This window comes from Geotrypetes seraphini, chromosome 13 (genome assembly GCF_902459505.1).
Source record: "Geotrypetes seraphini chromosome 13, aGeoSer1.1, whole genome shotgun sequence".
In the NCBI taxonomy this organism is placed as follows: Eukaryota; Metazoa; Chordata; class Amphibia; order Gymnophiona; family Dermophiidae; genus Geotrypetes; species Geotrypetes seraphini.
Genome location: NC_047096.1, coordinates 81,448,569 through 81,472,806, shown reverse-complemented (window position 1 = coordinate 81,472,806; position 24,238 = coordinate 81,448,569). Strand labels below are relative to the sequence as shown.

Genomic DNA, 24,238 nt, shown 5'->3' with positions numbered 1-24,238 from the left:
AGGGCAGGCAGATCAGGGCTGCAGGAGGCATTTGGGCTGCAGGAGATCGGCGCTGACAGGGCAAGAGAGCAGGGCTTCAATAGAACAGGAGAGTCGGAAGGACGATTTTGACTGCTCCCCAGCAGTCGCTTCTTCCGGCCAGCCCTGTCCAATGTGAAATTTTTGTGTAGTGAATTGGGGTCGCTGTCCCAATTTGCATGCGTTTCTCCTCATTTGCCTTATGAATTATTTATGCAGGTTTAGCTATGATGCTTTGTCTGTACAAGAAACTACAAATCGTTGCTTCTAACAGCCCATGGCAGCTTAAAATACAGTTGAAATGCAAGCAGCAACTCTCTTATCCTTTTCACACAATACAGATGAATTTTAATTGCTTCCTGATTTAATGAGTGACCTCACTCTGAAGACTGTCAACAGTTAACTTCTGATTTTTACTGAGAGGCTTTTGTTACTGATTGCTCTACATACCTCTGCTTTAAATGTTCAGTTATGCCTTTCTTAGCATCAATTAAACATTGCCTGTTTCAGGTTTTCACCGAGAAGTCTTTACCACAGATTTTCCCTGAAACTACCTCAGGTTTTTCACTGAAACCTCCGCAGGTTTTCACTATAATGCAGGGACTCTTCAAAATGGCCAAGAACTGCTGAACTCACCGAGTTAGGTTGGCACTTCTCTGAGGCTCCCATTCAGTTAACCCTTACTTCTGTAATCTTAGTGTTATCAGCCAGACTCTAGTTTTCTGAACAACTTTCTTTAATAAATTGAAGAATAAACACTCACAATTTGATGATTTCAAGGCAGTCCAACTTTGATACATAATCTTACTCTAGCAGCACACCCTATCCAAGGGGAAGCTGGGAGTATGTCAACACACCTTGTGGGGAATAACACTGTACTCCAGACTTACCTCCTCTTTTACTAAGGCACGCTAGCTGATTTAGCGAGTGCTAACAACGTCCATACAATATAATGGATGCATTAGCGGTTTAGCGCATGATAAATTAGGCTAGCACGCCTTAGTAAAAGGACCCCTTAGATACTGAACCTAAGCTGTATGTTGTTAAGTGCCATTGACTCATATTCAAGTCCTAATGACTTGATGAATTGCAGATCTAAAAAGAAATCTGTTTTGTGCTAGTCCAGGAAGGCCCTCCAGTGTCCATCCCCATGATTGTTTTCAACATGTCCAGCCAGCTGATTGCAGGTCGCCCCTCTTCGCCTGGTTTCCTTCAATCTTCCCAAACATGATATCCTTATCCAGTGATCTCTCTCTTCTGATGGTGTGACCAAAATAAGACAGTCATAACTTCATCATTTGGGCTTCAAGTGACATAGCCAGTTTGATCTCTTCCAGAATCGATTTGTTAGTTCTTCTGGCAATCCATGGAACACCTAAAATTCTTCTCCAGCACCAAAGTACAAATGAGTCAATCTTCTTTCTGTCTTGTTTCCGTAGTGTCCCGCTTTCACATCTGTACTTGACCACTGAGAAAATGAGTGCATGGACAAGTCTGATCTTCGTTTGGAGTGGTTACCTCCTTGACTTTGAATACTTTGTCGAGAACCTTCATTAAAGAGCGACCAAGTGCTATTCTGCGGAGTATTTCCTCCTGCTAGTTGCGTCTTTGTTTACAAAAGAGCCAGGAAATTGAAATCCTTTACAACTTCTATTCTATCTTCATCATTTTCCGTTTTCATGATCTTTATCTTTTTTATGTTCAGTTCTAATTCCATATTATGCGTTTCAGATTTGACTTTTTCTCATTAAATATAGCATGTCTTCTTTGCTGCTGGTGATGAGCACTGTATCATCTGAATAGTGCAGATTGGCCATGAACTTTGAAATTGACATTCTTCTTCCAAATTTGCTTTTTCTGAAGATGCCCCCTCCTTACTAAGGTGCGCTGATTTTTAGCACGTGCTAAACGCTAATGCGTCCATAGAATATAATGGATGCGTTAGCATTTAGCGCGCGCTAAATAGGCTAGGGTGCCTTAGTACAAGGACCCCATGGTTTCACCGTACAGGTTGAACAGGTAAGGTGACAAGATGTATCCTTGCCCGACGCCACGTTTTGTTGGGAACTAGTGTTGCCGTATTCAGTTCTCATCGCAGCTTCTTGGTTTTCACGTAGGCTATTTATCAGCTGAGTTATGTGTTTAGGTATTCTCATTTGTGCTAGAGTTCTCCATAGTGTATTGTGATCCACACAATCAAAAGCTTTTCTGTAGTCGATGAAGCAAAGGTATAGGAGTTTTTTGGTATTCTTTGCTCTTCTCTAATATCCATCTAACATTGACAATAATATCTCTTGTTCCTTGATTTTTTTCTGAAATCAGCCTGAACTTTGGGCAGTTCTTGCTTAATGTATGATTGTTGTATTATTTTCAGCAATATTTTGCTGGCATGTAGAATTAATCCAATCGTTCTGTAGTTGTTACAGTCCTTGGTGTCACCTTTCTTTGGTATAGGTATGAAAAGCGATCTTCTCCAATCGGTTGGTAATGTTTTTTCCTTCCAAATCTGTTGACACAGTCAAGTGAGGGCCATGATAGCACCTTCTGAGCCTTTTATTAATTTATCTGGAATACTGTCGGTATCAGGTGACTTGTTTTTTTTTTTTTAAAGCTTTTAATTGCTACTATGACTTCTTTTAAAATATCTGGTTTTTCTTCGGCTTTAGTTTCCAGTTCAATTTCCCCAGTGTTATCCTCATTGCCTTGTATTAGGTTGGCAGAAATAAAGGGTGAGAGGACAATGTTAGACCCAAGTTTTAATGCAGCCATGTGGTCTCACAAAAATGGCCACTGTTCAATCTCAGAAGCTAAAGAAGGGTGGGCAATAGTTCTCTGGTTGCAGCCTGGTTCGCTGGGAGAAGCATTGTTGAATCCACAGAACAAACATTGATTACATATCTTAGAACAAATACATATATTTGCTTTATATAAGGATCTGAGAAACTGCCCACGTGAAATGGGGGTAGAACATGTACCCTTCTCCTCCACTGCCACCTCCAGACTCTACCCCTTCTATCTTGCTGCATAATATGCATGTAACAAACTGCCTAAGTCATTACTTCAGGCACCATCTCTGGCAGTATTCAAAATCAAGCTAAAAGCTCACTTTTTCAATGCTGCCTTAACTCACTCACCATAAAATTACTTATGTCCATTCTATCATTCTCTCTGCAAGAAACTCCCCAACCCCTATATGTCCTGTTTGTTCCAATTAGATTGTAAGCTCTTCTTAGAATGGACCGTCTATTGCATGTTAGTTGTACATCGTTGTGTATATTTTTCAATGCTATAGAAATTATAAATAGTGGTATTAGTAACATGACCATTTATTTTTTCCTCAAAACGGGACAAAGAGAGGGGTGACATGATAGAGACGTTCAAATATATTACTGGCCGTATTGAGATAGAAGAAGACATCTTTTTCCTCACAGGACCTATGACTACAAGAAGCATCTGTTAAAAATCAAGGGTGGGAGATTTCATGGTGACATCAGGAAGTATTTCTTCACCAAAAAGGGTGGTTGATCGTTGGAATGATCTTCCACTTCAGGTAGTTGAGGCCAACAACGTGCTCGATTTTAAGAAAAAATGGGGACAAACATGTGGGGGTCACTTCGAGGGAGTGATTAGGGGGGAGGGTTATTTGAGTGGGTAGACTTGTTGGGCCGATGGGCCCTTTTCTGCCGTTATACTCTATGTTTCAGGGAAAACACATATTATTACCTAAAAATTAGGCATTCAGCGCTGCTACCTGTGCTAAAAATTGCTATCACGTTTAGTAAAAGGGGGTCATAATGCAAAATATAGACAGTAGATACAAATTCTCACAATGAACACATTTTGATCACTAAATTGAAAATAAAATCATTTTTCCAACCTTTGATGTCTGGTGATTTCATGAGTCTCTAATTGCACTTCCTTCTGACTGTGCATCCAATATTTCTTTCTTTCTTCATGCTTCCTCTCCTCCAGAAGTTCTTCTTCACCCAGAGAGTAGTAGAAAACTGGAATGCTCTTCTGGAGTCTGTCATAGGGGAAAACACCCTCCAGGGATTCAAGACAAAGTTCCTGCTGAACAAAGATGTACGCTGGTAGGGCTAGTCTTATTTAGGGCACTGGTCTTTGACCAGAAGGCCACCGTGTGAGGTGGACCACTGGTCTGACCCTGCAGCGGCAATTCTTATGTTCCATTCCCCAACCACCATCTCTCTTTGTCCCTCTATAAGTCCAACTTTTTCATCCTGTCTCCTCCCTGCCTGCCCCCTAACACACTCCATTCCGTCCACCAACTTTTTCTTTTTTCTCTCACTGCCTTCCCCCCTAAGCCACCGCCACCACACTCCCCCAACTTTTTCTTTCTTTCTCTCTCCCTGCCTCCCCCGCTAGCTACCGCCGCTGCTGCTTTCTTCCTGCTTCCCCACTGCTGCAGACGCAGCAACATGGCCAGGCACATGCAGCGAGTGCACAACGGCCAGCCCATAAGCCTTCCGCCAACGTGAATTCTGATGTTGAAGAGGAAGTTCCAGGCCAGTCAATAACCCTGTTGCTGCGTTGGCGTTGGGGAAGCAGGGAGAGAGCCCAGGCTCCGCGATTGACTTGCAGTTTCAGCACAGCACAGCTTCGGACGCTGAAATGGCCCATTTTCAGAAAGAGAGCAACCCACTAGACCGGGGATCTCAAAGTCCCTCCTTGAGGGCCGCAATCCAGTCGGGTTTTCAGTTTTTCCACAATGAATATGCATGAGATCTATGTGCATGCACTGCTTTCAATGCATATTCATTGGGGAAATCCTGAAAGCCGATTGGATTGTGGCCCTCAAGGAGGGACTTTGAGATCCCTGCACTACACTCTAGTGGTCTGCTCTCTTTCTGAAAACGGGACATTTCGACATCCCGAAGCTGTGCATGGGGACAACGGGACAGGCTACCTAAACATAGGATGTACGGTTTCAAGTTTATTTAAAATATTTCATTTGATCGCAAAATCCAAATCCAATGCGATTTACATTTAGTTAAAAATTAAGTTAATATAGAAAATTTAAAAAAAACAAGACAATTTTTTATAAAATAATACGTTTGAAAAGGGAGGAGAGAAAAAAAAAAGGAATAAAATACAATTCTTAAATAAATAAAAAGGTATTAGTGACTTTTTTGACAGGTGGCAGCTGAGGGCGGCCCACCCCCTTGCCCTCCTCACTCTGCCAGTGGAGTAGTGGCTTCACCACCTTCGAGGTCTGGCTCTTTTGCTGACCTTTTCCTGTCAGCCAACTAAGGATTCCGCTCGAGCCATCCAGCTCTCCGTTATACGCGCCGGACAGGGCCCGTCACGCGCACCGAGCTGGCGTTGCGCACGCGCGCGTGTGCGTCCCAGCCCGCGTCATCGGCGACGTCACCCGGCCCGAGCCGAATGCTGCCGATGCTGGTTAGCGCGCTGAGCGGCGACAGGTAAAGGGGGGGTTCTCGCGGCGCTTTTCTGCCCTCGGGGCTCATTGGCAGGTGGTTTCCGGGGTTCGGGTTTCCCGACGGAAATGGACTCGGGCGGGAGCTTCGGGGCCTCCTGTAGGGGGCGGGGCCCGACTCAAATTGTCCCTGGTCATTCATGTCTCATCTCTTCAAATGGGCTTTTTTAGTTCCTTTTCCAATACACATTTTTCTTATTTAACTGGTAAATATGATCTCTTTTCAAATATGGACCAAATCTTGAAAAGAATGACAGTTTGGGTTCGTTTTGCTGGATTGTGGAAGAGAAATGTCATTTTCATAAGGGGGTAAAATGGAAGGAGAATGATCACCTTTTCAGAGGAGGGTCTCCTTTCTCTGTATTTAAAACTTTGTCAGATCTAAGCAATTCAAAATGTCACAAAAAATGAATTCAAATGAGAAAAGAACTCTGTAAATTGTAACGAAAGACTTGAAACATTCGTGGCAAAGGACCTGGTGGGTCACCTTCTTATGCCAGACTCCTCCGTCCATTCAGCCCCACCATGACTTCTTTTGATAGAATCGTAACAGAAAAGCCTATTTAAAGAAATGGGCCTTCAGATTTGCTTAAAATTTTTCTATGATAATTCCCCTGTTAGCTCTTGTGCAAGCCAGAAGAAAACTCCTTTGATTGCATCCTGAAATCGTGTAAAGTTCTCTGGCAATTTACAGGTGCATATAGTATTGTCCATGGGTGAAGGTATGGTGGTTGCTGTCCCAGAGTAATTTATGGATTAAGCATAATATCTTAAAACATGCTTTATATCAGGGGGTGTCCAACCTGTGGGGCGAGGGCCGCATGCAATGTTTTCCTCTGCTACTCCAAGGGTGTTTACCATCTTGCCAGCTCCCTCCTCTGTCTTGCTGCAGCATTTGTGCGACCCAAGAAACATTTTTTTTTTTCAGCCAGTTTGGCCCAGGGAAGCCAAAAGGTTGGACACCTCTGCTTTATATGCATCCGGTAACCAGTGATACCTAATAAATAGAGGCATATAGCATGATCTTTTAAGCTTGGCATAGTCTTCTAAAACAAAGCTGTCTGCTGTGTTTTATTTTGATTATTTTTTCTCAGTAAAATCTGGCAGGAAGGTTAAAGCATTAGGTAAAAAACCTGTCTCTCCCTGCTTTATTGACGATCGCATTTGCTAACCCAATGCCCAAAATGGCTTACTGTGTGCTTTTCCCCTGGATTGCCCATTTTCTGATCCGGCAAAGGGGAGGGGCCTTAGGCCCCTCCATGTGCTTCACATGATGCTCTGGGGAGGGGAAGGCCCACCATTTTGGACTGGCGGACCTCCAAGCGGGACACACTGAGCATCCCTCTTCCTTGAAAGGGGTGGGGATGGGGGGGCTTTTGGCAGGAGGGAGTGGATATCTGTCCTGTCATTTTGTTTTTGGGGGGCATGGCAAGAGAGAGCTGGCATCTTTCCTGCTATTTTTTTCTCGTGTGTGTGTGTGGGAGCGAATGGTAGGAAGGAATAGGCATCCCTCTTACTAATTTTCGCTAGCACGGGGGTGGAGGAGGTGGGATTCCTGGTATCGTGTTCATCGGGGAAGGGGAGCTTTCTTTTTTTAAAAAAAAATGGAGCAGATATTGTGCATATGTAACACGCACAGCATCTGTAACCATTTTTTTAAAAGAAAGTTTTCCTGCCTCGAACAGCTGAGTGGCAGGAGGCTGATTTCGGGGCTTCCCCTGTCAGCTCTGCACATGTGTGAGAATCACTCTCACAGCCATCAATAAGACGGGAGAGACGGGGATTACGATGAACCTCCGTGTGAATCATTTGCATGGAAACTTTTTAGTGCGTCAATAGCTCTTTTTGAATCGGCCAAAGATCAGATTGGAGCAGACCCACATGGTCTTATCGATCCTCTTTAGTGCATCTAGGCCTTTGATGGGTGATTTTAATCTACTGATCCAGTTATCTCTGATTGTTTCTCAAACAATGTCAAGTTTACATTGGAAACGGATGGGTGATGGCCCTACTCAAAGAGCTGAACATACTTTAGATTTGTTTCCTTGATACAGAATATTTGCTAAAGAAAAAGATGCCAGTTTCTTGGTCAGGTCAACATTCTCATTAGAATTAAGAATTTGCAATATGGTTACTAGAACTGTGTCTAGGAGTCACAAAACAGTGACAGGGATGAAATTGATACTTCTCAGTTGAAGGCTAAATAGTTTCCATTATTAAATAATCTGGTTCTCTCCTCAGCAGATGTGGATAGATGGCATTCTTTATCTTCTTGCTTGGTTGAGATAGAACTTTGGAAGGAAATCAGGAATGTAAGGTTGCAGCATGCTCCTTTGTTTACTGACGCACTAAAATTAGCAGAACAGAATCATAACAAAAAAGAGAGAACTTGGAGAAAAGGGCCTAATGATATGAATAAATCTGAATATCAGTTATATCTGAATGACTAAAAAAAAAAAATCAACTTTGTAGGCTCAAAAAATTTTTCAATTGTAGGATTAGTGAAGCACCCTAAAGCGCACATGTCAAACACAAGGCTTGCCTGGCTGTTTTATGTGGCCTGTAGTGACTATGCTATATCCAAACACCTGACTGTGCAGCCCTAGTCTAAGTGGCACGCCAAGTGCCTCACCACGCTGCCTCAGTGCCCATTTGGAGGCAGAAGGACCCAGTCCCAGTGTAAAAGCTAGGTTGGAGAGCAAGGCGCTCCACACAAGTGCCTGACCACAGAAGGACCTAGTCCCAGTGAACTAAATTGCTTCTTCACACCCCTTCCCTGCCGAGACCCAGCACTAGGCACGACCATTCCAGAGTCCCAATCCTGCCCCTGCTGCCAGTAGTAACTACAGAGGTGCTGCTTGTTATTTTCAGTACATGATTAATACATGAGGATAGCATGCAATATAGTGTCTCAGGATGAGGAAGGATCTATACTTCTACTAAGATTAAGTATCAATTAAAAATTCAGCCTGCAACTTAGCCTGTGTTTTAGATTTCGGCCTCTTATGTGATTGAGTTCGACACCCCTGGTCTAAAGAGTTATTTAAAACTGTAAATTAATTTGTCAATTCCATATAAAGATCTTGGTCCTCAGATATCTAGTGATTAATTAGCAAATGCTTTTTGTAAGAAAGTAGAAGATATCATAGTAACGTCTGAGTGTCAATTTTACCTATACTTTATAAACCTTCTTCTGACACTAATTGGGATGACATTTTTGGAATTTTCACCATTTCATATTACTGAGAAATTTAAATCTAGTTTCCAGCTTTATTTAGTATTTGATGTACTGCATTGGCAAATGCATCTATGCGGTTTACATTTAATATAAAGGTTAAAATTGAATGAAAATTGAAAGTTACATTATAAACAAATAAAAGATAAAGTATGATAAAATTTAAATACAATTTAATTTTAATCTTAAATGTGCGCTTCTAATTCAATACTGATGCTCACTGAGTTCTGCCTGAAATAAATATATGCCGATTGAATAGAAGCTACTTGTGTCAATATGTTATATAAAAACCAAGACAATAGAATAGAATAGATCTCCCATAATGCTTTGTGGGGTGGATTACATCACTCTATAATCACCCATCGGCCTGTTTTCATATTGTATCGGGCGATGGTGCGTCTGCATCTGGAGTACTGTGTCCAATATTGGTCGCCGTACCTTAAGAAGGACATGGCGTTACTCGAGAGGGTTCAGAGGAGAGTGACACGTCTGATAAAAGGGATGGAAAACCTTTCATACGCTGAGAGATTGGAGAAACTGGGTCTCTTTTCCCTGGAGAAGAGGAGACTTAGAGGGGATATAATAGAGACTTACAAGATCATGAAGGGCATAGAGAGAATAGAGAGGGACAGATTCTTCAAACTTTCAAAAAATAAAAGAACAAGAGGGCATTTGGAAAAGTTGAAAGGGGACAGATTCAAAACAAATGCTAGGAAGTTCTCCTTTACTCAACGTGTGGTGGACACCTGGAATGCGCTTCCAGAGGAAGTAATAGGGCAGAGTACGGCACTGGGGTTTAAGAAAGGATTGGACAATTTCCTGCTGGAAAAGGGGATAGAAGGGTATAGATAGAGGATTACTGCACAGGTCCTGGACCTGTTGGGCTGCCACGTGAGCAGGCTGCTGGGCACGATGGACCTCAGGTCTGACCCAGCAGAGGCATTGCTTATGTTCTTATGTTCTTACTAGTTAAATGCATCTGAAAATAAATAAGATTTGAAAAAGAGATTTGAAATGTTCTAAATTGTTTTTTGGATCTAATGTGATCAGGGAGGGCATTCCAGAGTTGTGGGCCATTAACTGAAAAAAATACTTTCTAGTGGAACATATCTTACAGAAAGAACAGTAAGAAGGTTTTGTTGAAGTGAACAAAGTATACAAGAGGGTATATATAGTACAGTACTCCCCTGAAATTCGCAGGGGATCCTATTCGAAAAACCGAGAATATGGTTTATTGCCTATCAAAGGGGGGGGGGTGTTAAAAAATTCTTAGAATTGCCAGAGATGGGAGGGTTCCCTCCTGTCCTCCCACTAGATCACCAGAGGGGGAGGAAGAAAGTACAGAAGGTGGGACAGGGTTCAGAGCCTGGCAGGGAGTGAGGGGGCTGGGTTTGTAGCCTAGCAGGAAGGAGGCTGGCTGCATAGCCTGGTGGGGCAGGAAGGGAAGGGGGCTGGGTTCAGAGCCTGGTAGGGGGGCTGGGTTCAGAGCCTTGCAGGGAGGGAAGAGGGCTGGGTGCAGAACCTGGCAGTGGAAAGTTTGAAGGAAGGGACACTGGGTGCAGATCCTGGCAGGGCATGGCACTTGAATATTAAGTCCCCATCTTATATTCGAGTCAACCATTTTTCCTCCTTTTTGGGGGGGGAAATGGGGGTCTCAACTTATATTCGAGTATATACGATACAAAATAAAATTGGAAACTTTCAGTCTAACCAACTATGTAATGTAACTTTGTTCTTTGTGTGGATCTTCCTGACATGAAAGGGTGTTACTATGTTAGGACACATGTGAAGGCTGATAAGTCTAAGGAATATGATAACTGTACAGATCAGCTTACCACTTTATATACAGAATGAACCCTATGTTCAAGCATTATCTCTGCCTGTGGTTGGGTGATTCTGGACTCTGCTGTTCTCTCTGTCTCTTTCTCTTGTAACATCTACTTCCTAGACAATATTTTCTTTATTTAGAATAAAAACTCTTTTTTTTCATACAGTGTTTTCTTTTTTGTGTATGTGTGAAGTTTCAGCTCAGCTGTAGATTCTATTTAGCACAGTTACTTACCGTAACAGGTATTATCCAGGGACAGCAGGTAGATATTCTCACGAATGGGTGACGTCACCAATGGAGCCCCGGTAAGGACCACTTTAAAAGTGCATTGCCACTTTAAGTGCTTAGAAAATTCACGATAGCCCGAAATGCGCCCATCTCGTCTGGAGAAAGATTCCAGACTGTAGTGAGAAATGAAGGTATGAATTGAGGACCAGGTAGCAGCTTTACAGATATCCTCAAAGGAAAGCAACAGAAGCTGCCATAGCTCTAATTTTGTGGGCTGTGACACGACTCTCCAGTGCCAGTCCAGTCTGAGCATAGCAGAATGAGATGCAGGTAGCCAGCCAGTTGGAAATTGTTCTCTTGGATACAGGATGCCCCAACTTGTTTGGGGAGATGTTCAATGTGGCTTTGTCTAGTCAATGTAGTAGGCCAAAGACCATTTACAATCCAAAGTATACAAAGCAGTTTCTCTAGCATGAGAATGAGGTTTAGAAAAAAACACTGATAGAACAATTGACTGATTGAGATGAAATTCAGTGACAACTTTTGGAAGAATGAGAAAGATGTAAGTGAGATGGATTCAGCCCGAGAGAAACCAAGCTGTTTGGTGTAGTGATTGCAGGTTGGGATGTAGAAGTGATTCCTGATTCTGAGTGAGCTGAGTAGGAAATACTGGAAGAGGTATGGGCTCCCTGGAGCCGAGTTGAAGTAGAAGGGAGAACCAATGTTGCCTGGGCCACCATGGAGCAATGAGAATCATGGTGACTGCTTCTCGCTTGAGCTTGAAAAGAGTTCTCAACATGAGAAGCAGTGGAGGGAATGCATATAGAAACAGGCCCATCCAATCCAGAAGAAAATCATCTGCTGCCAGACGGAGAGGAAAGTAAAGTCTGGAGCAAAGCGGGGGCAATTGGTGATTGTGAGGAGCTGCAAACAAGTCCACTTGAGGAGTGCCCCATTGAGCAAAGATGGACTGGAGAGTTGCAGAGTTGAGAGTCCATTCGTGAGGCTGAAGAATTCTGCTGAGGTTGTCCGCTAGGGAATTCTTCTCCCCTTGAATGTAGACAGCCTTCAAGAATAGATTGCGAGCTGTTGCCCAAGTCCAGATTTTTTGGGTCTCCTGACACAACAGGAGAGAACCCATGCCTCCTTGCTTGTTTATGTAGTACATTGCTACTTGATTGTCCATGCAAAGGAGGAGGACTTGAGGGTAGAGAAGATGATAAAAAGCTTTGAGGGCATAAAACATTGCTCTTAGTTCCAGGAAATTGATGTGAAATTTTCGCTCCCTGATGGTCCAAAAACCCTGAGTCTGAAGATCGTCCATATGAGCCCCCCAAGCATAAGGAGATGCATCCGTCATGAATACCTTGTGATGAGGGAGTAAGTGAAAAAGGAGACCTCTGGAGAGATTGGAAGAGGTCATCCACCAGTGAAGCGACTGCAGAAGAGATGATGTCACAGATATATGTTGTGATAGATGATCCGTCGCTTGAGACCATTGAGCGGCAAGGGTCCACTGAGGGGTGCGAAGATGCAGCCTTGCCAATGGTGTTAACATGGACTGTTGAGGCCATGTGGCCTAGAAGAACCATCATGTGTCTTGCAGAAATAGATTGAAGAGGAAGTAGCTGCTGACACAGACGGATGAGAGCCTGAAGGCGATCTGGAGGAAGAAATGCTCTCATAAGAGTGGTGTATAGGATTGCCCCAATGAATTGCAGATGTTGAGTCAGAATGAGATGTGATTTAGTGAAGTTGACTTCAAATCCTAGAACCTGGAGAAAAGAAATGATCTGAGATGTTGCTTGGACCACTTCCTGAGATGAAACAGCCTTGATCAACCAGTTGTCCAGGTAAGGGAAGACTTGAAGAAAGCGTGATCAGAGAGATGCAGACACCACAATCAGGCACTTCGTGAAGATTCTGGCAGAAGATGCCAGACCGTAGGGAAGTACCTTGTATTGGTAATGACAGCGATTGATTTGAAAACGGAGGTACTTCCTGGAAACCGGATGAATCGGGATATGTGTGTAGGCTTCCTTGAGATCCAAAGCGGTCCATTGCCTTACCCTCTCTGCCAGGAGGTACGGAAGCATATACACTGGCCCCTGCAGATTTTTTAAGGATTGATTCCACCAAGAGAGATGCACTTCTTCGAGGAAGTTAACAAGCAGGTAGACAAAGGTGACCAGGTCGACATTGTATATCTGGATTTTCAGAAGGTGTTTGACAAGGTAACCTCATGAACGACTACTTCAAAAAATTGCGAGCCATGAGATTGAGGGTGAAATACTCACGTGGATCAAAAATTGGTTGGTGGATAGAAAATAGAGAGTGGGGGTAAATGGACAGTACTCGGACTGGAAAAGCGTCACCAGTGGAGTGCCGCAGGGTTCGGTGCTTGGGCATGTGCTCTTCATAAACGCTATTTATAAATGACCTGGAAATTGGAACGACGAGCGAGGTAATTAAATTTGCAGACGATACGAAGTTATTCAGATTAGTGAAGCCGCAGGAGGATTGCGATGACCTGCAACAGGACCAAAACACGCTCGAGAAATGGGCCGCGACATGGCAAGTGTAAGGTGATGCATGTCAGTAACAAAAATCTTGAACACGAATACAGGATGACTGGTGTAGTACTTGGAGAGACCCTCAGGAAAGAGACTTGGGAGTTCTGGTCGATGAGGCCGTCCGTGCAATGTGCGGCGGCGGCAAAAAGGGTGAACAGAATGCTTGGAATGATTAAGAAGGGGATCACGAACAGATCGGAGAAGGTTATCATGTTGCTGTACCGGGCCATGGTGCGACCCCACCTGGAATACTGCGTCCAGCACTGGTCACCGTACTTCAAGAAGGACGAGGTACTACTCGAAAGAGTCCAGAGAAGAGCGACTAAAATGGTTAAGGGGCTGGAGGAGTTGTTGTACAGTGAGAGCTTAGAGAATCTGGGCCTCTTCTCCCTTGAAAAGAGGAGACTGAGAGGGGACATGATTGAAACGTTCAAGATAATGAAGGGAATAGACTTATTAGATAAAGACAGGTTGTTCACCCTCTCCAAGGTAGGGAGAACGAGAGAGCATTCTCTAAAGTTAAAAGGGGATAGATTCCGTACAAATATAAGGAAGTTCTTTTTCACCCAGAGAGTGGTGGAAAACTGGAACTCTCTTCCGGAGGCTGTCATAGAGGAACACACCCTCCAGGAATTCAAGACAAAGTTAGACAAGTTCCTGCTAGACCGGAACGTACGCAGGTAAGGCTAGATTCAGTTAGGGCTCTGGTCCTTTACCTAAGGGACGCCGCGGGAGCTAACTGCTGGGCACAATGGACCACTGGTCTGACCCAGCAGCAGCAATTCTTATGTTCTTATGGGGGAGCTGAGACTTGTCGAAGCCTGGTTTGGGAACTACCCTATAGAGCGAATCGAGTTTGCGAGGAGCCACAGGGATGGACAAAGGAGTTTCTAAATTTTTGTAAAAGGTCTCCTGCAAGATGTCATGGAGGGGGAGCCTCAGAAACTCCTTAGGTGGCTGCTCATAATCTAATGCATCCAAGAATTGCTTAGATTTTTTAGAGTAAGCTTCAAAGGGTATAGAAAGAATTTCAGCCATGTCTTTCAAAAATGTAGAAAAAGAAGACTTGTCTGTTTTTTGAGTAGAGTCTTGAGAAGATGGTAATTGAGAATTTTCATCTGAAGAGATCTCATCATCAGAAAGAAGAGGCTCCTCAGAATCTCGTGTTGATGGAAGGCGGTGCTGAGCACTGGGTGTCGATGGTTCAAGATGCTTCATCTTTTTCAAGGCCTTACCCGTTTGACTGACACCGTCTCGGGAGATGTTTGTGAAGAAGAGCGGTGCCGAGCTGTCTCTGACAACGATTCTTTAACCAAACAAGGTGGCACCGAAGGAGAAAAGTTGAAAGGGAAAAATCAATATGTTGGAGACAGGGACTGGAGCAAGAGAGAAGAGGAGAAAAAAAATGGAAAACAGACACTGGAAAGAGAATTTGAAGCTAGACAAAATCAGAACGAGAAACTGGGACCAAAAGCAAAATGTAGAAAAAAATCATTTTATTTTCTGTTTTGTGATTACAATATGTCAGATTTGAAATGTGTATCCTGCCAGAGCTGGTGTTAGACAGCAAGCGTGAACTAGGACCTAAAAGAGAGGAAAAGTCTTTTTTATTTATTTTGTAGCCGGGGTGGGGTTGGAGAGGTTGTATCCCTATACTTCTACTAAGACTAACCCCCTCCTTTGCTGGCACGCAGCATGGGATTTGGTGGCGGCGGTGATTGATCTGACGCCCACAGCTGTGGGTAAGTATCTTAATAAAAAATCCGGCCCACGACTTAGCCTGATTTCAGCCCCTTATGTGATTTGAGTTTGACACTCCTGTTTTAGGTTGTTGGATATCCTTGAGCCAGCCATGACATACAGATACTATATTTTCAAACCCTTTTGTCTAATTTTTTCCAAATGTAATTTAATTGGTAAGAATAAAATGGATGTGTCTTTGTTTGAGCCAATGTTAATGAAAACCTAGGAGTGAAATAGTTTGTGATAAACCAAGGAATGGTTAAGATGGTATTGTGATAAATGTTTCTATGTAACCCACAGAGAAAATTGTTATCTTGTGTTTCATATACTGATAGAAAAAGTTTAAATAGTTTAGCATAAGATGAAATTGAGTGTGCGTTCTCTAATGGGTGGAATTTTTTTTTCTTTTAATTTCTCTTAGGAAAAGTTTGAGAACTATTGTGCCAGACTTGGTGGGAACCTTTCTGTCACAATGGGGGAGCTCTTCAGGAGTGAAGAGATGACCTTGGCACAGCTGTTCCTCCAGTCAGAAGCTGCATATTGCTGTGTCAGTGAGTTGGGAGAACTGGGAAAGGTTCAGTTCCGTGATGTAAGTATCTGAATTCCTTTGTTAAAACATCAGCCACCATAGGTGCCAGCTTTGTGGGTACCTGAGCACTCCTAATATTCTTCCATGTGTAAGTTGATTTGAAGCAAAAGCTCCATGCTTCAGAGCTGCAGGCAAAAACAGGAAGTGGGAGCAATAGCTGTATCCTCTGTAGCCTATTGGTTGGCTGTGTCTGATCAGGTGGATGGAGTTGCTGTAGTCTAGCAGCTGTCAAAGGGGAGAAGAAGTGCAGTAGACAGACACTGATCAAAGAAAGAGGCAGATTCAGGACTTCATTGGTGTGACAATTTTTTTTTTTTTTTTTTGCAATTAAGATAAAAAAGACAAATGTACTAGTAAAGAAATAAGGGGGCAAGGAAGGAGGGAAGGGACTGGAAGGGGAACTGGCTGGGAGAGAGAGAATGCTGCTTTGAAATGCTGGAAGAGGCAGAAAGGAGCTTTAAAGGGAAGGGTGTGGAACTGTGTGAGAGGAGAAAAAAGCAGTGAGGGGGAGCTTAGCAAGGGCTGGAGGGGGAGGTTTTCTGGGAATAAGACATGATCTAGAAGAGAGAAAAAAGAGCAAGTGGAATGAAGATCACAAGCTGCAGACAGAAGAGGAGCTAAAAAATGAAGCAGAGACATGAAGGTGAGCAAAGGATGAAGTCGGATAAGAGAAGCTGTAGAGAGAGACTGTTTATTATTTTATTTATTCATTCAATTTTCTATACCGTTGTCCCAGGGAGCTCAGAATGGTCTACATGAATTTCTTCAGGTACTCATTTTTCTCTGTCTGTTCTGGCGGGCTCACAATCTGTGTAATGTACCTGGGGCAATAGGGGATTAAGTGACTTGCCCAGGGTCACAAGCAGCAGTGTGGGTGCTGAGGCTATAGCTTTAACCACTGTGCCACACTCTGCTCTCCTATACATGAGGAAAGAAATTATGGTGATATGGGAGGAAAACAGGAAGAGAATTTTGAAGGAATGTGAGAGCAGAGAGGAAACTAAGAACAAATAGAGACAGATGGTGAGACCTCATTTAGAATATTGTGTACAAACCTTCAAAAAGATATAAAAAGGATGGAGTTGGTCAAGAGGAAGGCTGCTAAAATGGTGTGTGGTCTTCGTCTTAAGGAGTCTAGTGACAGACTTAAAGATCTCAATATTAGTGAATGACATGGGGACAAATTTTTCCCTATCCCCATGGGAATTCATTTTCCATCCCAGCGAGTTCTTTTCCTGTCCCTGCCCCTTTCCTGCAAGCTCTGTCCTCATCTGCACAAGCCTCAAACACTTCAAAATCAAAAGTCTTTGGTTAAGACAGAGTTTACAGAATGGGGCTGGGACAGTGACAAAAATCACGGGGACGGGGAAATATTTGTCCCTATGTCATTCTCTACTCAATATGTATATTTTGGAGGAAAGGCGGGAGAGGGGAGATGTTTAAATCACAAAAATTATATAGATGGTAATAAAAAAAATCCAAAGTATGTTACCAGCCAGTGGTGGGATATCGACAGAAAATTAGCATTTGAGAAAACCCCTCAACAATACATTTTCATGAGACGACAATCAGTTCTGAATTGTAGCCTCTCTTGTCTTAACATAGGCAATAAAAAAAACTCCACTTGAAAAATGCACAGGGAAAAAGTAAAAAAAAAAGATTCTAGCACTGGTATCTTCCTCCAAATGACATCATTGGTCTTTCAAAAAAATCACTCCAGGACACTGTCGCTAATAATAATCGCTCCACTGCACTGCAAATCTTTATATTCTGAGCCTTTCCAACAAGGCCCTTGTTTTGCCACTGTGCGGCTGTGTCAGGGAAAATGCAATGGCTCAAAGATCACAAGCCTACTTGCATTGCTTTGCTCCCGTGCACTGTCAAGGCATCCCCTCCCCCCAACTGTTTCAAAGGAAAAACTTTAGAAGATTGATCAGCGCAAAAGATTAGTAAAAGGCACACCACTCAATTCTTTGATTTAAGCCCATAGGCCAGATTAAAAATATATGAAGCGATGTTTATATACCTACGTGGTGTAAATGCGCATGAGTTGAATCTCTTTCATTTGAAAGGAAGTTCTGCAATGAGAGGGCATAGGATGAAGAGGTGATAGCTTTTACAGAAAGGGTGATAGATGCGTGGAACAGACTCCCAGAAGAGGTGGTGGAGACAGAGACTGTGTCTGAAATCAAGAAAGTGTGGGATAGGCACGTAGGATCTCTTAGAGAAAGGAAGAGATAAAAGTTACTGCAGATGGGCAGACTGGATGGGCCATTTGGCCTTTATCTGCCATCATGTTTCTATGTCTCTAAGATACAAAGGTTAGAAATTTGTTTAAAGATTAATTAAAGATTTCTGTGCTAGCTGGGTCAAGAGTAAGTTTTAAGTTTAATAGTTTCTTGATATACTGTCAATGATACATATATTAACTGTTTACAAAACTTTTCTATTAAAATCATTTAGGCAGTAGTTGTATTTTGCTGTTCTCCAGGAATTGTGCTAGTATTTGATGCCATAGTTTGAAAAATCTCTTAAAAATTGTTCCTTTTTGGCAGTTCCATATTACTACTATTTATTATTTCTATAGTGATACTAGACATATGCAGCACTGTACATTAAACATGCAAGAGATGATCCCTGCTCAAAAGTGCTTACATCTAATTATGACAGACACACTGGACAAAAATGGTGAATCAATATATGTTGCTCATGCAGGGAAATACAAAGGAGGAAGAGGTAGAGAAGGGTAGAGGACTACAGAGGGAATGATACAAGGTGGTGGAGTTAGGACTTAAATTCAGGTTCGAAAAAGTGGGCTTTCAGACTGGATTTGAATAGTACCAGAGATGGAGCTCGACATACGGAGTCAGGCAGGTTGTTCAAGGCAGAGGGATGTAGTCAGGAGTTGGAGGTAGAGGAGAAGGGTACAGACAAGAGAGACTGGAATGACAAACGGAGTTCCCAGGGCAAGATATTGAGGAGCCACAGAGTGAATACATTTGTAGGTTGGTAAGAGGAGTTTGAACTGTATGCAGAAGCGGACAGGGAACCAATGAAGTGACTTGAGGAGAGGGGTAATGTGAGCAGAATATCAGTTGTGCAGCAGAATTCTGAACATTGAAGGAGTGAGAGATGGCTTAGCGGAAAATCTGTGAGAAGTAAAATTGCAGTAATCTAGGCGAGAGGTGATGAGAGCGCAGGTGAGGGTCTTGGAAAGTCTGGATTTTAGCGACATTGTTTAGAAAGAAGTGACTCGTTTTGGCGGTCTGTTGGATATGCGAAGAGAAGGACAGAGAAGTCAAAGAAGACCCCAAAGTTCTGAGCCGAAGGCACAGGGAGGATGAAAGTATTATCCACTGAAATAGAGAATGGAGGAAGGTGGGGGAAGGAAACATAAGGAGTTAAGTCTTGGCCACGTTTAATTATAGATGATGGTGGGACACAAGGTAGCAATGTCAGTCAGGCAGTTGGGCCTGGATTCCTGTAGAAATTTCAGGTGTAGAGAGGTAAATTTGTAAGTTACTAGTGAGATAATTAAATTTACTGATGATACAAAGTTGTTAAATCGTAAGAGGATTGTGAAAAATTGCAAAAAGACCTTGGGAGACTGAGAATCAAAATGACAGATGCAAAATGATCCATGTGGCAAAGAGGAGCCTGAGCTATAGTTTTATGTTAGAGTCGCTGCTCAGGAAAAAGGATCTAGGTGTCATTGTTGAGAATAGCCTTACTGGGTCAGACCAATGGTCCATCAAGCCAAGGAGCCTGTCCTCACGGTGGCTAATCCAGTCACCCTGCCCTAATAACTAAAACCTACTCACCGCTCCAGAGCTGTTGGTAGGTTTTTTAATCTTTAGGGCAGGGAATTTTTGTGCGCTGATGTTCTGAGCATTACACGGAATTGGTAAAGAGCTCATTTTAATGCTAGCAAGTTCAATAGCATAAAATATTTAGTTCCTGCTTCTGTTCCTCTGTGCGTTAGCAGCAAAAACCCAGAAATGTTGCATGCCCAGTTTACTTTGAGCATTTGGCCCTAGAATAACACTCGGTGAGTGTGAGCCTTGTGGGGTCTGAACTCTTGGACTCACAAGACATAAGAGACAATGTAGAAATTTGGGTGCTGTGATTTGCTAAGACCCACATAGTGCCAACAGGAAGTAATAGCGGTTTCAGTTGGCCAAATTGAGATATGAAAATCCTGCCACAATGGCGAATTTGAAGTGAGCAAATAGTTGTGGAATTGATTCTGGAGTGATTCATGCACTGAGTACGTAAGAGAAAACTGAAGCATTTTAACGGCCAGTTGACAATCTCTCCTCCTTTCTCTCTCTGCAGTTAAATCCAGATGTGAACGTGTTTCAGCGTAAATTTGTTAATGAAGTCAGGAGGTGTGAAGAGATGGATCGCAAACTCAGTATGTATTTATCTAGGCTATGCACTTTTTCTTCATTGACTACAATACCTCCTAAATGTGTGCCCTTGTTTAGGCCACACTGAGGAAGGAGCCTGTTTGCAGCTGAAAAGTCATCTTAATAATTTAGGAGCTTCAAAGTTTTACGCTTTAGGACTGCAATTCATTTGCCAAAATCTCTAGTGCTGAAAAATCAGTGCTATAAATGCCTAACTTTTTTCCCCACCCTAGTACGTCTGTCCCTATTGCCACCCAGTTGCTCCAGTTTAGGAGTTAGTACAAGTAGGCACTTAGTCTAGTAAGGCCTTAGGTGTTTTTATAGTGTGAGAGTGTTGAAAACATTTTTATTTGGAGTTGGGAGACAGCATAAAAAACAGCCCTATTAAAAAGTGCCACTGTAGAAGCAGCACAAGCCCAGTCTTGGATTGAAACCATTCCAGTAGCAAAAAGAGTTACAAGAAACAACTATAAAATAGGAGCAACTTTTTATGTGGCAGTAAGGTGGAACTTGTGCTAGAAGCTGATGGGTGGCGGTCGCTGGTGATTAGCTATTTCCTGAATTTGCCTTTTCTTCTAGGGTTTGTTGAAAAAGAGATTAAAAAAGCAAACATCCCAATTATGGACACCGGTGAGAACCCTGAGGTGCCTTTTCCACGAGACATGATTGATCTGGAGGTAATCCTGGCTTACTTTTGGATATAAGGTTGATAATTCTTCTGAAATAATGATTTTAAGAGTTATAAAATCCAAAACACTGTAAAGACGAAAACAGTGTTCAAAGTGATAAAAGATCTTAAGTGTCAAAGAGCAAATTGCACATGAATTCACAGTGCTAAAGCTCAGCTGAATCAATCATAGATCTAAATAAACACTCTTTGCTATTTATTTTAATCCGTATCAAGTGTATTTAATTTCAGAATATTTAGGGTCACTGGCGTGGCAGGGTTTTGTAGGACTGTTTTATCAGTGGAAGTATTAATTTCCTTTTATGTAAATAAGCAATTTGACTGGTGAATGCAATCCATAGTTTTCAAAAACTGCATAGCAACTTGTTCCATAGTAACAAAACAGTCCCCAAAGCTTTCAATTTTTATTTATTTGTCCATCTACTCCCCTCTCCTTGTCTACTTTTTCTAATCCTTGGCATTTAATTAATTCTATTTTTGAAAGAGTATCCAGTCTTCCTGGTTGTTTGTGACATCATAGTTTGAAATTATGTCATCAATGGTGCAAAATTTGGTGTGTGTGTGACTTGCAGTATAAGATCTTAACTGTGTCCTGTATTCATTGTAGGCAAATTTTGAGAAGATAGAAAATGAACTGAAAGAGATCAATACAAACCAGGAAGCCTTAAAAAGGAACTTCCTGGAGCTGACAGAGTTAAAATTTATTCTGCGCAAAACTCAACAATTCTTTAATGAGGTCAGAATATCATTTTTCATTTTAACTTTTAATTGAAAAATGCATGCAGCTGTTTTATTTCAGTTGTCATAACGTGTCACTTTTTTTCCCATATCAGCAGTGCTCAAAATAATTTTTTCTTCCATATTTTTTCATATAGCATATAGCCATGGCTAGAGTTCATAACAGCATGTCTATAGTTCTTGCACTGATATATGCTGTGGCTATGTTTTAAAACTTCCTTTCCTAAATAATCATTTAGATAGGAGATTAAAAAAAATATTTAAGCCAAATGCAGTTAGAAAAAAAATGACCCCTTTTGGTTCTGCTCAGTTCCTTATTCTGTTGCTTCAGCAGATAAGAATCTGTGTCTTACAAAGCATTCCCATTTCTCTACATTTTAATTTTATGAAATGGATGCATTTTTTTTTGTCCCACCGTCATCTTACACTTGCTTTGGGCTTTCATCTTAATGTGAGCTGGTCCTTGTTGGTGCTATGGTACTTTGAGACTTATGTTTTTTAGCAATTTTCCTGTTCCCCTTTATCTGCCTCCCTGAGCTTTGTTTCCAGAACTCAGCACAAGTTCATTCTTGAGGTAGCCAACAAATGTTGTTGGATTTTTTAATTGAATATTTTACAATAGAAATAAACATACAATACTTGAATACAGATCTATTATAGTAAACCCACAAAACTTCTATCGTGAAACAAGTCACCAAATAGCAAATTAATCATAATATTTAGTCCACAATAAAGGAGACCAAGTAAAGGAAATAAAACAAAGAAAAAAGGAAAAACTTAGATTTCAAAAAGGGGAACAGTGACAAGTGTACAAAGTTGGCAGCTGGTTCGTTTTAAGCTATAGAAGAGACTATTGACCCTATCATAACTCCTTCCCCTTCTTTAGCCACAATAAAGTCTAACAATTGCTTCAGTTCAAAAAATAAGTAATTTTTTCCACTTAAAGACACCAAACATTTTGCAGGCATTTTCAGTATGAAGAATGCACCCAATTCTAGGAGGCTATAGAGAGGAAGAGATAACGGTTACTGCGGATGGACCATTTGGCCTTTATCTGCCATCATGTTTCTAGGTCTATACGTCAAAAAGTCTTTCCTTCTTTTCTGTGTTACTTGAGATATATAAGGAAACAAATGTACTGTTGAAGCTAGAAATTTGCTCATTGATATGTCTGAAATAAGTCCAAAGAATTAAGTCCCTATCAAATTCCAAAGCAAATGTCACAATGAGGGTAGTCCTCTCTGTAATTACTTCCAAAGAATTTTTCCAGAAATTTAATTAAATTCATCTCAACATCAACCCCTTCATCCGTATCAGTAGGAGTTGAATTTCCTATTTTATTCCCAATAGAGATATATTGAGCTCTCAATACAGGAGGTAAATTCTCTGGAAAAATTAAAAATATCTCTCTCATATATCTCCTCACCAAATCAGCAGCTGATACAATTGGGGATTTTGGAAAAATTAAAATTCTCAAATTATTTATCCTTTGCTTATTCTCCATAAATTCTAATTTTTTCTGGATAACAGACCTCTCCTTAACAAATTCAGACTCTAAAGTTCTAATTTGATGAATCTGTTCTTCATGTTTTTGGATACTCTTAGCAATTCACCTTGAGTAGTCACCATTATAGAGACACAGTCATTCCGTAGTCTAGTCACAGCTTTCCTCAGGTTGGAGTCCATGATTTCGATAGCCTTCCATAGCACGTCCAAATTGATTACTGGAAGCGTCATCAAATCTCCAAATTGTATATCTTCTCTCCAGATGGTTGAAGTTTCTGTAGCCACTTTAGAGGGTGCTGATAGCAGGGCTTCCTAAGTCAGACGTACAAAGGGAAAAGGTATACATATACCAATAATATTACAAAAAAGGTAGCGAAATACGTTTTTGTGTAAAGAGAAAACACTACCCCTAGTTTCACTTAAATAGTTGTTCAAGAGATGCTATACATATGTAAAGATCAGCTCAGAGACATGGAGGGTTTTTTTTGGAAGGAAACCCCCCCTATACCACCTCACCACCCAATCATTGCTAGATCTTTCATACTTTTAAGCATAACTTAGTGCCAAATAAGCTATAAATCAATCAAAAGAATTTCAAAAAGTTCAAAATTTCTTAAGTTAAAGCTTGGTTTCTTGGTTCAGGGCTTCAGCAGGACCAATCTCTCCCAACAACTCCTCTCCTGCTCCTCTAAGAGTTAGCGCCAAACCTCCATCTCAAGGGGAGTTAGCACTCTCCGGGCTTTCTTGTCCAGGTTGGAGAGGAACCTGCCCTTGATTCGGGCTCAGAGAAACCTGTTCTAAGATCTGTCGTTGGTTCAGGTGTCCTTCCCAAAGCAGATAATTTCTCTGTCACATGGCGTGAAGTTACTTCGGGGATAGTTGCCTATAGCAGTCACTGTGGGTTCCTGGTCACTGGAGAATCCAACTGGTATTCCTTTTTCATTTCCCCACTATTGAAAAAGAAGAAAAAGCATCAGAGGTAAATGTCGGCGTTTGTTAGAGTTTCATCCTCAGAGACACTCCGCACACACGTCTGCTCCTGACGCCATCTTGGACTCCTGCAACAGGTGTTACTGTTGCAAACTGACTGGTAATCCCATCTCCTCCCAAGGCTGTAAATAATGCATCCTTAAGCTAGTAGGAAATCATTTTACTCATCATGGTCTGTTCTTGAACGTGGGGTAAAATAAACTTGGTAACAATGATGGTTGTTCCTGGTTTTTGA

General features: G+C 41.9%; 1 protein-coding gene across 6 annotated transcripts in view; it reads left to right on the top strand.

Moving 5' to 3' along the window:
• Nucleotides 1-24,238, top strand: part of ATP6V0A1 (ATPase H+ transporting V0 subunit a1) — a 242,656-nt gene that overhangs the window by 67,233 nt on the left and 151,185 nt on the right. For 3 of the 6 annotated variants that reach the window (XM_033919294.1, XM_033919299.1, XM_033919296.1), the window contains 4 exons: nt 15,505-15,672; nt 20,008-20,086; nt 20,661-20,758; nt 21,377-21,505. In XM_033919294.1, the coding sequence (XP_033775185.1) occupies nt 15,505-15,672; nt 20,008-20,086; nt 20,661-20,758; nt 21,377-21,505 (474 nt within the window). Of the gene's footprint in view, nt 1-5,313; nt 5,463-5,522; nt 5,683-5,733; nt 6,171-15,504; nt 15,673-20,007; nt 20,087-20,660; nt 20,759-21,376; nt 21,506-24,238 lie in introns of those variants that run through there. The other 3 variants (XM_033919297.1, XM_033919298.1, XM_033919300.1) reach the window with 3 other exon arrangements.